This window comes from Strongylocentrotus purpuratus, unplaced genomic scaffold (genome assembly GCF_000002235.5).
Source record: "Strongylocentrotus purpuratus isolate Spur 01 unplaced genomic scaffold, Spur_5.0 spur5_scaffold_4, whole genome shotgun sequence".
NCBI lineage: Eukaryota > Metazoa > Echinodermata > Echinoidea > Camarodonta > Strongylocentrotidae > Strongylocentrotus > Strongylocentrotus purpuratus.
In genome coordinates this window covers 11,135,245-11,148,950 of record NW_022145610.1, presented here as the reverse complement: position 1 = coordinate 11,148,950, position 13,706 = coordinate 11,135,245, and the positions used below count along the sequence as shown (strand labels likewise).

The 13,706-nt window shown below is 37.3% G+C and overlaps 1 protein-coding gene across 1 annotated transcript; it reads right to left on the bottom strand.

The window, feature by feature from the left end:
- Window positions 1–1,289: 1,289 nt before the first annotated feature.
- Window positions 1,290–7,640, bottom strand: LOC115929032. Its single transcript, XM_030997090.1, has 3 exons — window positions 7,444–7,640; window positions 3,387–3,546; window positions 1,290–2,697 (listed from the first exon to the last, which is right to left on the bottom strand). Exons 1-3 carry the CDS (start codon window positions 7,591–7,593, stop codon window positions 2,639–2,641), a joined length of 369 nt encoding a protein of 122 aa, XP_030852950.1. The 5' UTR covers window positions 7,594–7,640; the 3' UTR covers window positions 1,290–2,638.
- Between the last annotated feature and the right edge of the window lie 6,066 nt (window positions 7,641–13,706).

Sequence of the window (13,706 nt, the reverse complement as noted above, 5' to 3'; positions counted from 1 at the left end):
GTTGTCACGAGAACTGATAAAACTGTCAGATTGTACACTGGATTTGAATCCAAAAAGTCACGAGTAATATGTCCTTTCCTTTTATTCGTCTGATGAAAGGGACATAATGTTTCTGGTGATTTGTTGAACTATTTGATTGGAGCCAAGGAGCCCTATGTCTAAGCAAATATAGGCTATGCAGGAATGCAGTAATTGTGCTACAGTGTCATATGTGGTTATTTTCTCTTACCAACTATGCATAGTGGAAACTGAAACCGGTCATTCATGTTGTCAATAAAATATGATTTTGATATGAAAACAAATTGTTTAATCTTATGATTTTATTAATTATAATGCGAAAGAGTGCATGTGCACCCTGCAATGTGCAATTCTACACCATATAAAGGTTGCGAATCTGCACCCCTAAAGGTGCTTGCTTGCATCCCAAGGGGTGTATGTATGCACCCTTCAGGGAACAATTGTGGACCCAAACCCGTGCACCCTATATGGGACAAGTCTGCACCACAAATTGGGGTGCAAACGAGCACCCGTAGGGGTGCAGACCGCTGCTACGATAGCAGCCACCTATAGGGTGCAGATCTGCACCCCAAATAGGGTGCAATTTTGCACCCAAATTGGGGGTGTAAAATTGCACCCTATAGATGGCTGCTATTGTAGCAGCGGTCTGCACCCTATAGGGTGCAAATTTGTACCATTATTTGTAGTGTGTACCCCCCCCATCAGTACGCCAGCGTTCAGGGGCTCATGATATGCGCGTATCGCTAATATGAAAACCTCCATTGATATGGGTGGCATGCGGAATGTTTAGGAAAATTAATTCCTGTTAACTTTTCTTTGAATGAAATTTTATATGTGATTTAATTCAGGTTTTTGATATTATTGTTATGTTCTTTGGGTTTAAAAATACAAACCACCTTTACTCCTTTACTGCTTTTCTTACCCCCCAAACCCACTGTTTTGGTTCGGGGTGTGGGGTGGAGAGGCGGGGGCAAGTGCCCCCCCCCCCGCCACCCCACTTCCGGCACCTATGTCCTACCCTTCCCCCGCCTCCTTATTTTCATCATCATCACCATCGTCACAATAATATATCATCATCATTGTCACCACCACTATTATACCACCATTATCGTTTTCATCATCAACATCATCATCATCATCATTATCATATCAACATCATCATCATCATCACCATCATCATCATTATCATAATCTACATCATTATCTCAAATATAAAAACCTGTGATTTTCGCAGAGAGGTGTAAAGAAATTGAATGTAGAGAAATTTGCGGGTAGAAGTATTTATTAATCAATAGGCCCAAACAAATTCCAATACCAATCCGAGAAAAACTATATCAAAGAGAACGACATTACGATTACGTCATGTTTATATATTACACGTAAACACTATATCTCAAACAGATATACAGTACTTATATTATCATTTTTGAAAGTATAGACATTCGGAATAATGAACCCTATTTCACTTTTGGAATAAACGAAACTTCGGAATAACGCAACAAAATGTATGAAACCCTATTTCATTTTTTCGGAATTATGACCCCCTGGTATGGGAAATTTGGGTTTAGGAATAACCATAATTATGATGATGAACCTACGGATTATCATGAGCATTTGGCAAATTTAACTTTCGGAAAAACGAACGAATGAATGAATTTGTTACTATTTCTGAAAATAATATATTTACAGGGTATAACAAAACTACATGTATATGGTAATGGGACACCACAAAACGGCTGAAATGGACAATGCCGGAAAATATGGTTCCCTGATCATGCTGATTATGATACGTCATATTACTGGGATAATAAATAAATAATATTGACTGCCTCCAGGGCAATACGACATAATCGCCAGAACCGAAGGTGAGGGTGATATACAACTGTATGGATATGAGAAGCCGTATTGCCCTGAATTAAGCAATTAATAAATGCGCAATGAAAGTTACAAATACCTGGATGTTGGATCTACATTATTGCCCGCTAGTTTAACACGCATTTTGCGTTGACTTTTCTGATCGGGCAAAAATATTTGTTCATTGGTTAACTGTGTATTATTATTTAATAATATTTCTTTCGCCCGTAGTTTTGTTGGCTTATCAATAAAAACTTGAAAATTGCCTTGCTCAGATGTCTGACACGGTTAATAATATGATTTTTTTTTAACACTAGTTAAAAAGCAAAGTAATGTATTTTATATCATAATAGATAAAGATAGCAAACTGCTTTATGATTATATGCCTTGGAAATGGTTTATAATATGATGTATTTCAAAACTACTTAAAAAGCAAAACACTGTATTTTATCTCATAATAAATTAAGATAGCAAACTACTATGATTATACACCTTGGAAATGTGAAGAAAAAAAAAACGAGTGCTTCCCATCGAGTTGTTCTTATTTTGTATTCTTTAGCCAATCTTATCATATGTGACGAAAGAAATGAAATGAAATGACATAAAATCATTAAAATCTTGGTCGGAGTCGTTTGTCGACCAGCTCAAAACGGAATGAGATCGGTGTGGTCTTTGACGACCACCACGCCCACTGCGATCTCATTGGTTTTCTTGGGCTGTCGTTCGGGTTATCGGTGCCCTCATTATTATAATTCCTTCTGGGTTTCTAGATAAGAACCATGATTTCATTCCGATGAGGCTGAGGGTCCGTTGGTTTGTCATAAGCTGTAAGAGAAATACAATAAATAAATAAGTACATCAAATTACTTGTACGTTTAATTTTTCTTAACTAAGGGTTTACGTAGCCTCATCAGCTTCACCCTTGTTCATCCTGATGGCCCTTCAATTTGTTAATGTTGTTTGCTTGTTTGTTTGTTTTACCGGACTGCTAAAAAGTCATGTGTATGTTTGAAGGAAGCAAGGAGGGGACCGAAGGCTTTAGGTCCTCTCCGAGGGACTTGTTATTGCCAGGTACACATTCACACCGAGGTGGAGAGTAGCACATGTGGATTAGTGTCTGGCCAAAGGACGTTAGTGTCGGCACGCTGAGATTTGAACCCTCAAACCTTGGATATAAATTGAGTGAATGAACCACTATACCACGACACCTCAATGATGTGATGATGATGATGATGATGATGATGATGACAATAATAATAACAATAATTATTATAATAATGACAGTAATAATAATAATTATAATAATAACAACAACAATAACAATAATAATAATAATAAATACTACTAATACTAAAATAAATAATAGTAATCATCTTTATCATCGTCGTCATCATCACCAATAATAAACAATAAAGAGAATAATAATAGTATTGTTGTATGTTGTCCTGAGAGGATGGTTATCGGGAAAGTTTTCTTAAGTGGATGATTTCCACATGTACTACATAATTACTCACCTGCAATAAAGTACCAGTCTTCAAAGTATGTCTTGCCCTGCGCGTTGAGGTATCCACGAAGCTGTTCGTATTGCTCCACCGCATTGTGATTCTCGCCAACATAGGTGATGCCGTAGAACTCCAGAGAATCTGCCAAGTGCAGTATCGTCACCCCAGAGTCCTTTAAAAAAATGAAATCCACAATATCGATTAATTCTACTGAACAAAATGACTTAAGATCAAGTCACTTTGTACTTCAATCTTTCAAAGAGATTAATAGATTTGAAACATTTCCCGTTGATTATCATGTTTTCAAACAGAAGTTGTAGCTTTTTTTTGGGGAGGGTAGGGGGGGGGGGGGTTACAACGCCGTACCCCCAATTGGTTCGGTCTTATTCAAGATTATTTAAGTAACATTTGGGCCGTCACTGCCTTTCAACAAGATGATAATGAGAAAGAAGGAATAACGAGTCCTTAAGGGCCTATCTCACTGAGCGGCGAATGCTTGCAAACGTAGCGAATTTGGGGTTTCGCCAGAGTTTGTAAAATGTTGTAAAAGGTTGCAAGAAAGATCGCAAACAGTTTTCTTTGTTGTAAACAGTTTTTCTTGTCGCAAAGAAATTTTGAACATGTTCAAAATTTCTTTGCGAATTTATTTTTCCGCAAACAGTTGCAGGCGTTTGCAAAACAGTCGTAAGCCTTTGCAAACGGTTGTTAAACGGTTTTGCTCTTTGTTTTCGTCAGTTCTCTGTGTTTCGCCAAAGCTAGCGACCACGTTACCATATGGTTCCTTTATAAAATCGACCCATTGAGTACCAGTAGTTAGCAAAAGGTCTGAAACGTTCATAAATAGTGGCAAAGGATTGGCAAATAGTTGCTAATCTTCGCAAAAGTTGTCGCTAACATTTGTTTACAGTCGCTAATAGTCGCCAACTGCCTTTCGCAAACACTTTCGGAGACATTCGCTCAAATGTTGCTAATTGTCGCTAAACGTCACTTAATGTCGCTGATTTTCGCCAACATTCGTCAGAAAAGTTGGCGAATCCAAATTCGCAACGTTCGCAAGCATTCGCTGCTCAGTGAGATAGGCCCTTTAGATCCTCAAAACTGCCGATGTAAAGAAAAGCTTGATTAGAAAGTAAGGATGCCAGCAACTATAGTGGACCAGGCAGGTATGGCAGGCGGAACGTGCCATATTAATTACAGCTATACAACTTTATATACCTCACTTAAGAAATCAAGCCGTCTGATTGGTCGGAATTGGAGACGTGATTTTAGCCATTCCCGTAAAGAAAAAAAAAATGTCAATACCGGTTTAGTCCAAGAGTGAGATCCCTCAAAACTCCGGTTACCATTAAAATAGCAAAATTTTGCTGCGATACCCATTGGTTTACGTGTTAAAATGTTCCTTGTGCAAGTGCTTTTTGTCTGCGATTCCCAATGATTGAAATTTTCAGTCATTTCTTAAGCAAAGATTACACACAGTGTCTCAGATTTTCAGTGATGTTTTAACCTATCTCTACTCAATAAATGGATAAGGTAAGAATTTGTGATAGATTTTTGTTTCAATTCGACATATAAAAGACATATCGACTGCTTTAATATTCGAGGCCTGGCTGCTTTATATGCTGTCGGGAACTAGCACGTCCTGCCATGACCCCTCGGCGGCCGGCGCAATTTTTTTTTACACGCTAGCCTGGCCAGTTTCGCAATAATACTCGTAAAAGTGCGCTGGTGGGAAAGCCTACACATACATATAAAATACTATATAAATTTAGTCTTTATTTGAGGACAAAGGCAGCAAGTCTAGCACTTTCTTAAATTAACAATGCCTTTACTCATATGTGTAAATAGAATTGAAGTAGTTATTAATTTAGGTATGTGCACACAACATGTTATTAGTTCAATACTATCTTTATGTATCTCTTTTTTTTCTTATATCAAAATTGTTAAATTGATATCAATAATATTTTCAGTAATTCATTAATTCATATAAAAATTTACTGGTTCCAGTAACTTTCGTTTTCAATTGCTTCCATTTACAGGGGGTGGTTAATAATAACCCAAAGAGTAATGTTAAATCTCTGATTGTACAAAGACAACAAGCTTGGCATGTACATAACCAAGTCCTTTGGCGTCACTTAAGAAAGAAGGTAATCTTTGCTATAAAAGCCGCAAAGTCTTACCCACCTACAATCGATGAATTAATTAAGACCAATTGCCATTGCGTCATATGACGCGTTTCAACCCGTTTTTACAAACCAGGTTTGTAAAAAACGCGTCAAAACGCGTCATATGACGTACATAAACCTCGGTTTGTCGACAAACCTCCTTTGTGAATTCGGGCCTATAGGAGTGGGGTCTCATGGGGAATTTTACACCATCACGATGTTTACCCAATAAAAGGACCCTCTTCATAGTGACTCTATAAAAAAAAAAAAAAAAAAAAAAAAACACCGATAGAATTTGTCTTATGAACACAAAGTTAGGCCGTGTATGCTTTTCATACTGCCGGAGAAATTCACTCGCGTAGGTCCATGCTTGGGCGAGCCTCGGCCGCCGGAAGTGAATAATTATTGCGCAGTCGATTGCTAGCTGGGCGCGCTTTGATTTTGGATTCAGTCGGCAGCCCAACTAGCTAGCACTATAGCTCAATGCAGCTCGATTGAAGTCAGCGAAATGGTCATCAATTAATTTTACAAGCGCTAGATCATATCGCACTGGTGGAATACAATCATGGATCTACGGCGGTTGCTTCTATTTCCTTTATTACGGACATTACAGTTTATAACAAGCATTTAAAAAAAAAAGCAATTTGTCTGGCTGCAAATCCGTAATTTGGCTTCATACTCAGTATGAGGCCAAATTACGCAGGAGGAAGCAACAGTTTTGCCGATCTCGAGCGCGGGGGTTGTGGCTATTCAGCGCTGCACCTTTGATCAATTCCCCCGCAGTTTTTCTCCCAAACCCATTCATATACAGAGTTTCATCAGAGTCACACAAGAATTTCACCTGCTCTTGAGCAGGAGAATTTCATTGCTTATTTCTTTTCTATTTTCTCGGCTATTTCCCCGGACATTTTCAGTGCAGGCCCCGTTGCACAAAACTTACCATTGATGGTAACTGTGCCCGCAATGGTAATTACCATGGGAACCTTGATTTTGATTGGCTGTTGAGCCCTGTTACTATTTTATTTGCTATTGATGGCAAAGTTCCATCAGTGGTAAGTTTTATGCAACGGGGTCTGCACTGTGCCCTGAACCTACCGCCATAAGGAATTCTCATAAAAATAAAGCTTCCCTCATCATCGAGATATGGATTGGCAAGTTGAAGTATTTTCTGGCGGGACAACGGGTTCACTGTCTGTTTAAGATGTTTAAGCCCAACGAAATCTGGTGTCAGCGAATTATGAAGCAATACATGCACATGTATATTAACTACTATATGGTACTATGTCCCAATTGCAGGCCAAACAAATTAAATAATAATAATAATAATAGCCTAATAGTCCACTCCAAATTTTATTAAACCGAAACGGAAATTCTTTTTGCCCAATTGATCGTGAGCCCGGCAGCCACTGAGCATCGCCAGAAATTCCAACGGCATTTGAAAGATAAAACTAATTTAGAACTTCCCTTAAAACAAAAGGACTTGAAAATGTCTGTTGAATCGAATTTAGCGAGCGCGCTCGTTTAATTAAATGCTCTGATTTTCAAACCCTTGTACCCAATGGTCGTACGTTTTGTGCTGCGCAAAGATTCAGTCAGTTTAACTTTGGCTATTACAAGAAGTGGGTAATGGATGTAGACAAATGCTCATGTAGGCTACTGTATGTTATTACCAAAGAAAAAAGAAGTCAGTCAGTCAGTCACCCCAACTAGTGTCTGACAGTGAAGTCTAGAAAGTAAACGGGTTTACTTGCATGTTTCCTTGAATACTAGGACACTGCTAACGTTTAAATATTACAGATAGAATATACGTATAATTATGTATATTATATTCATAATTCCTGCAAAGTTCTACATAATTTGATGTTGGCTGAAAAGGGGATACACTACCTGGGCTTTAAGTTTTGTACCTGTGATGGGGTTGGGGGGGTTGCTTGCGAAGCTACAGGGATGAAGAAGAGCAGTTCGTAGCTTTGGTCACAGCAAGGGTAAGATCCTGATTGGTCGGAACACGAGGAATTAGATGACACGGGTATGTTTTCCGAGACTTTCAAAATCATTGGTTTCGTCTCATCAATCCCGTTGGCTAGCAAAACAATTCGACATGAAAGAAATGTTGATAGAATAAGACGAAGCAGGCCTAATACAATATTTATGTTTACAAGTGCCAAAGTATACATCCCTCCTACATTGGCTTGAAACAATTCATCAAGATTAAAAAAAGAAACGGAATATAACATTGCCAAAAAAGAATGTAACTTGCCGTTTCATTTTAGGAAGCGGAAGTTTAAAATCCCATCTGCTATCTTCACTTTTCTCCCATGTCAAATGACTGATTTAAAATGATATCCATGCTAATATTTTAAAGGAAGAGGGGGAGTCATTTGTTCTTGTTTGTTTTATTTAAAAAAGATGTAGTAGGCATAGTAAGATATCTGTGAAAGGTCCTCATACCATTTTCTTCCCTCGGCATGTCCCCCCTCCCCGCCCCTCCTCCCATCCATATATTTTCTCTTACTTTCTCTTTAAAAAGGCTTTTATATTCAAATAGATAAGGAAATAGGCAACTGGATTGCTATTTTCTATTTTGGATAATGCTTACAATTATTCTTAACAATAAGAGGCACATTGTACACAAAATATACGAATACATAAATTATGGCAATATTCTTCCAAAGCTAACGTAAAGAAAAGCTAGACGTAGGAAATCAAACGAGACTAAAAAAAAAACCGAAAAGGTTTTCCCCATGTATAATTCGAATAGATGAAATTCATCAAGACATAATGATCAAAAAATTATGTAGAACATAATTTTGATTTTATCAATTTATTGCCTAGTTATGATTATTAATTACTTGTTAAATCCGATTGGGTACGTCTTTTTTAGGAGTAGAATGCATTATGCTAGTGCACATAAACTTAATTTTTGTTTGTTTTTGTTTTACAGCAGCTAACCAATGTTTCCAATTATTATCAAATACCCGTTTAAACTTATTGTTTTTAACATAGGTTTAATATCGTAATGAACGATAATATCTTAAAATGGCTTTGAAATAATTGATCAACGATAAGCTAAATTTACGTTTGATGGAAAGCGTGTAGTATTTGGCGTATAAGATAATCAAATAAGATCGAATTCATTCACTTCCATAAAATCCAAAAAAAAGTTGACCTTATTTAAAGTAATTTTATCATCTAAAATCAAATTTTGGATAAACCTTCTTATAAATTTGGCAATCTCAAAATAAGTGTTCTATGCTTTCTTCGGAATTATAACAAAATGTACAAAAGTCTGATTCTCAAAGCTTACCCACAAAGTAGGATTGGAGGTAACTGAAGACTAAACCTGTTGCTGCAGATTGGTTGCAGGTTGGAGCGACCTTATACGCCCATACAGTTGGTTCTAACCGTCTCTTCCACATATTTGAACCAAATTCTTCTAATATAGTAGTGGTGGGGCACTCTAAGCCTGCAGATAGATTATTAAATAAATTGATAGATATGTTAATAGATGAAAACAAAATCAAAACAAACATGGATAAATAAATAAATAAATGCGCAACTAGATAAATAAATGAATAGATAAATAAATACTTGCATACATAGTCTACTAAATTCACAAATACACATATACAAATAAATTAATATATCTATTGAAATACTCACTTTTACATTGTTGAATTACACTATGAGGCTGTGGGGTAGGGGTCGGGGTCGGGGTCGTGGCGGGGACTGCGGTAATCGACATTGCGATGAAAGTGAGGAGACAAACTGCCAACATGATTAACGATTCTGTGTGAAGAAAACAAATATTGAAAAATCTTCTCAAACACGACGGCAAAGATTTTCGAGAAAAAAACCCAAACAATTTAAGTAGATAAAGCAACTAACTAAACAAACGTGCTAAGGGTGGAAATTGATCAAATTCTTATTTTTTAAGCAAATAAGGTGGACGATGCTCCGCATGTTAGTACATGCCAAGAAAACATCACTTACGGGCGTTCAAAATAGCAACAAAAATCGGATCGCAGCTTTGCGGCTCGTAGACGATGCTCTGCATCGTCATTGGGTCAACCCCCCCCCCCTTGGCAAAAAGCTAATCCGTCCCTGCTTTTTTGTAATATTTGTATGCAAGAAATTGCCACTCCCGAGGCGGTGTCACGCAGAGGCCAAAAATCCGGATTTTAGTTATCCGGATTTTAGTTATCCTCTTAATTGCTGTCTGTCATAAATTATCTCATTAAAAATCCACTAACGAAGCAAGAAAATTCTCCCTTGAAAGGATTTTTCAAGGGATTTTTTAAGGGATTTTTCTGTGTAACACCGCCTCCGGTGGTTACATTTCACACTGACTATATGCGTACGCATGATTATTATAAGTTACGCGTAAAATAAATATAATTTTTATGGCGGTTTGCAAACACTAAAAAGCCTACATGTAAATACAGGCTAAAGCAGCGTTTTTCAACCTTTTTTTTAAATAATCCGCATGACACTTCTTTCAAAGAAATGAAACAGTTTATCGTCACCCCATTCCTAAATACTTTACAGAAGATTCAGTTAGGATCCCTCTAACACGCGTCAAGTACCATCTACACTTTGGCAATTTTTATCTTCTAAATTTTGCGAGCGACCGGAGCAAGCGAGCAAAAAATTATGATACTTTTGTTATGATAACAAATGTACCTTATGATTAACACACGTGATAAAATATAGAATTAAGAGTGCGAGCATCTCGCTGCAGAAAACATGAATGCCAAAATCATTTGATGCGGTCAATTCGATGCACGAACATGAAGAGATTCGGGCTTCTCATTGGTCAGAATAATTATCATCTTTCTAAATGTTGCAAGCGAGTGAAACAAACGAGCGTGGTCAAAATGTAATTTGATATAAAGGATGTAATATATATTCAGGCAACTCTCTATTAAATAAAAGTCTATTTAATGGGCACTTCATTGCTCAACGATGAAGGTATTCAGGCACTACGCTGCCAGAAATCATCCTGTTTTTAAAAGTTGTGAGCAGTGAAGCGAGCGACGAACAAAGACACTCTATCACCTTCAAAATGCTATTTCCTCATGAAATAACATACTCTAACGGTTTTTAATAAATTGGTTTTCACATAATCGACGTTATTCCCAAAAAATGATTTTTTTAAAGTGTTACTCAAATTCTCAAATTCAACCGGCACCCCGGTTGAAAATTAAGTGCTTCTTAGATCTAAAAATCACAAAATCTAATAAAATGTTATTCAATGCGCTCAATGTTCACGAATTTGAAAACGGGTATTTCTTTGTAAAGATCAATTAATTTGAGGAAAAGCTTCATATTCTCAGTATCGATGTTCGCAAACTTCGCAGATCGACATGTGAATGGGTATGTATCTTGTTGTTTTGTTTTGTGTGTATGTTGCAAATAAAACATGGCACTCTTTTTGAATGTGTACTCAATAAGCAAAAATAGGGTTAGACCTATAATTTATATAGTTCCCATTTTGTACTTGTGAAATTAAAAAGGGGTCACGTACGTATTGAGGTAAATATTCTTGAACGTATGCAAACTTAAAGGGTCATTAAATTATTGACTCCGCGCTAACCATCGTGATCGAACACTTTAGAACAGTTGTTGAAAATGAATTGGCATCACTGCGTCCACAAAACGTAACTCACCAATCGTCTACTGTATTTGTAAAGAGTCTTGCAAACGGCCACCCTTTGTGCTGCTCAGTGTATGACGTTCTGGTCTGCCCGTATCAACAGCTTTGACTCCAAGCTGAGGATACTGGTGGTTTTATGGCTTTCCAATAGTAGCGTATGAAGAGGCCAGGCCGGGCGGCGATTTTTTTTTCCCAAACAGTTTTACCTATGAGCGTAAAATCCTACCTGATTGGTTCAGAGGTATACGCATCATGAGTATTCATGACCGAGCTGCAAAGATACTAGTAGTATTACGCATGCGCGTGACACAAGTCGAATTAGCTGCTTATATCATGCAGCTATATGCTAGCTAGCTGTGTACGTACGTACTCTGCATACATGCGCAGTGATTGCTTCAAAGATGTAACTTTTACATGAGCAATTATGGCGGCGTCTGAATCTTAGAATAAATAGTGAGAGTTCAGGTTTTATTTAAAATTGGGATATTTTAATGCTTAAATTCATGAAAGTAGGTCAAAGGTTATGAACCTGCTGATTGTATTTATCGTTGAAAGCTCAAATTAATGCAAAGAAATGGAAGTCCTTTAAATATTAAGACTCAATATGTTGTTTTTAGATCAAGGGGCAAAAGAATCCCAGATAATATTGACCCCCTGACAATAGGTGGTCATCTGATCAACCGGAGTCAAAATGTAAGGTTTCTTGGAGTTACAGTTGATGAGCATTTAACTTGGAAAGATCACCTCAGCAATGTTTGTACCAAGGTCTCGAGGAGTGTTGGTGTGATTTTTAAGTTACGCTTTTTTTTACCAGAGCAAACTTTAGTAACTCTTTATAATGCTATCATTATGCCTCACTTAACTTATTGTAATGTTGCATGGGGAAATACGTATAGGAGCCATATAAACAAGTTAATAGTCCTTCAGAAGAAAGCTATCAGGCTCATTACAAATTCAAATTACAGAAGTCCAAGTAATCCTTTATTTGTGCAACTTCAGATGTTGCCTCTTGATGAATTAGTCTCCATGAATTGTTTGATATTCATGTACAAATCTCAATCTGCTCAAAATAATTCATTTTTAAAAGATGCGTTTATTGTAAATTCGACTGTCCATTCGTACAACACACGTCAGAGAAATCTTATCCATCAGCCGTTTGCGAGAACACAAACTGCTTCGAACTCTTTTGTAATTAATTGTATCAAAGAATGGAATAAGTTGCCACAAAACATCAGATCCAGTCCAACACTACCTATGTTTAAACATACATGTCGAGAATATCTTTTTGAGAGATTACAAAATATGTTAAAGTAAATCCTGGAAAGCCATGTGTGTATGTGTGTATGTGGGTGTGTGTGCGTGGGTGTGTATGTGTATGTGTGTTATCTTTTTTTTCTGTTCCCATATTTACTCATTAGTTATCATTGTAAATATGTTTTTGTCATCGGTTATTCTAAATACTGTTATTTTGTTTTTGTTTATGTACCTTTTAAGGGGCCCCTTATCACAAGCTCTGCTTCTCCGGGGTCCCAAACCTATCATGTTTTTTATTTCTTTTGTGTCAATTGATTGTAAAATGTTGTGTTTGATTGGTTTGAATAAACTTGAACTTGAACTTGAACTTATTGTTTCGTTTCTGATTTAAGTTGGATGATCTTGAGAAAAGAAGTTTGAAGATATATAAAAGATTGCAAAAGGACTTAGTCAGATAAATCAGTATAATGTGCACTAGGTATGCATATTTATAATAGAAGCTTGTCTTTGACACGACTTATGTATTACTTTATTTTCTTTGTTTTTTCTGGCCAGGTTCTTCTGTCACAAAGGAACCAGAACCACTGATATGTCAGGATATCATGTCCAGAGCAACACAGTAGCTTTGACCCACACCTTACTATCCAGCGGCGTACGCAGGGGGGGGGGGGGGGGGGTTAACCCCCCTTGAGTTTTTTATGTGTATGTTTTGTGTATGATTTTTTTTTTGGGGAAAGAACTCTTTTGAGTTTTAAAAATTTTTTTTTTTTAAATATTAAAAAAAAAAAAAAAAAAAAAAAAAATAGAGGACCTAAAAAAGATGACCTTACCCTCCCCCAAAGGGGAACGGTATGCCGATGGGTCAGAATTTCAAATTTCGGCCCCCCCCCCCCAAAAAAAAATGTCCTCTTACCCCCCCCCCCCCCCCCCTGCTTATTCAGTGACTGGGTGAGTCGTTGCGATTTTTAGGGACCCCCCCCCGCTTATTCAGCGGCTGGCTGAGTCGTTTAAAAGAATTGGCCCGATTAAAAAAAAAAACATTGAAAAATCCTTCGTACGCCCCTGCGACCATCTCATGTCTTCAAGGACCATCCTGAAAAGATTCATACTCATTGTGTGTGTCTATTGTGTATTATTGATAGCTAGTGTGTGCATTTGTTGCTTATGTGTTTGTAAATACATGAGGGTGGGTTGGTATATGTTTAGAGAGAGAGGGAGAGAGAGAAAGAGAGAAAGAGAGAGAGAGAGAGAGAGAGAGAG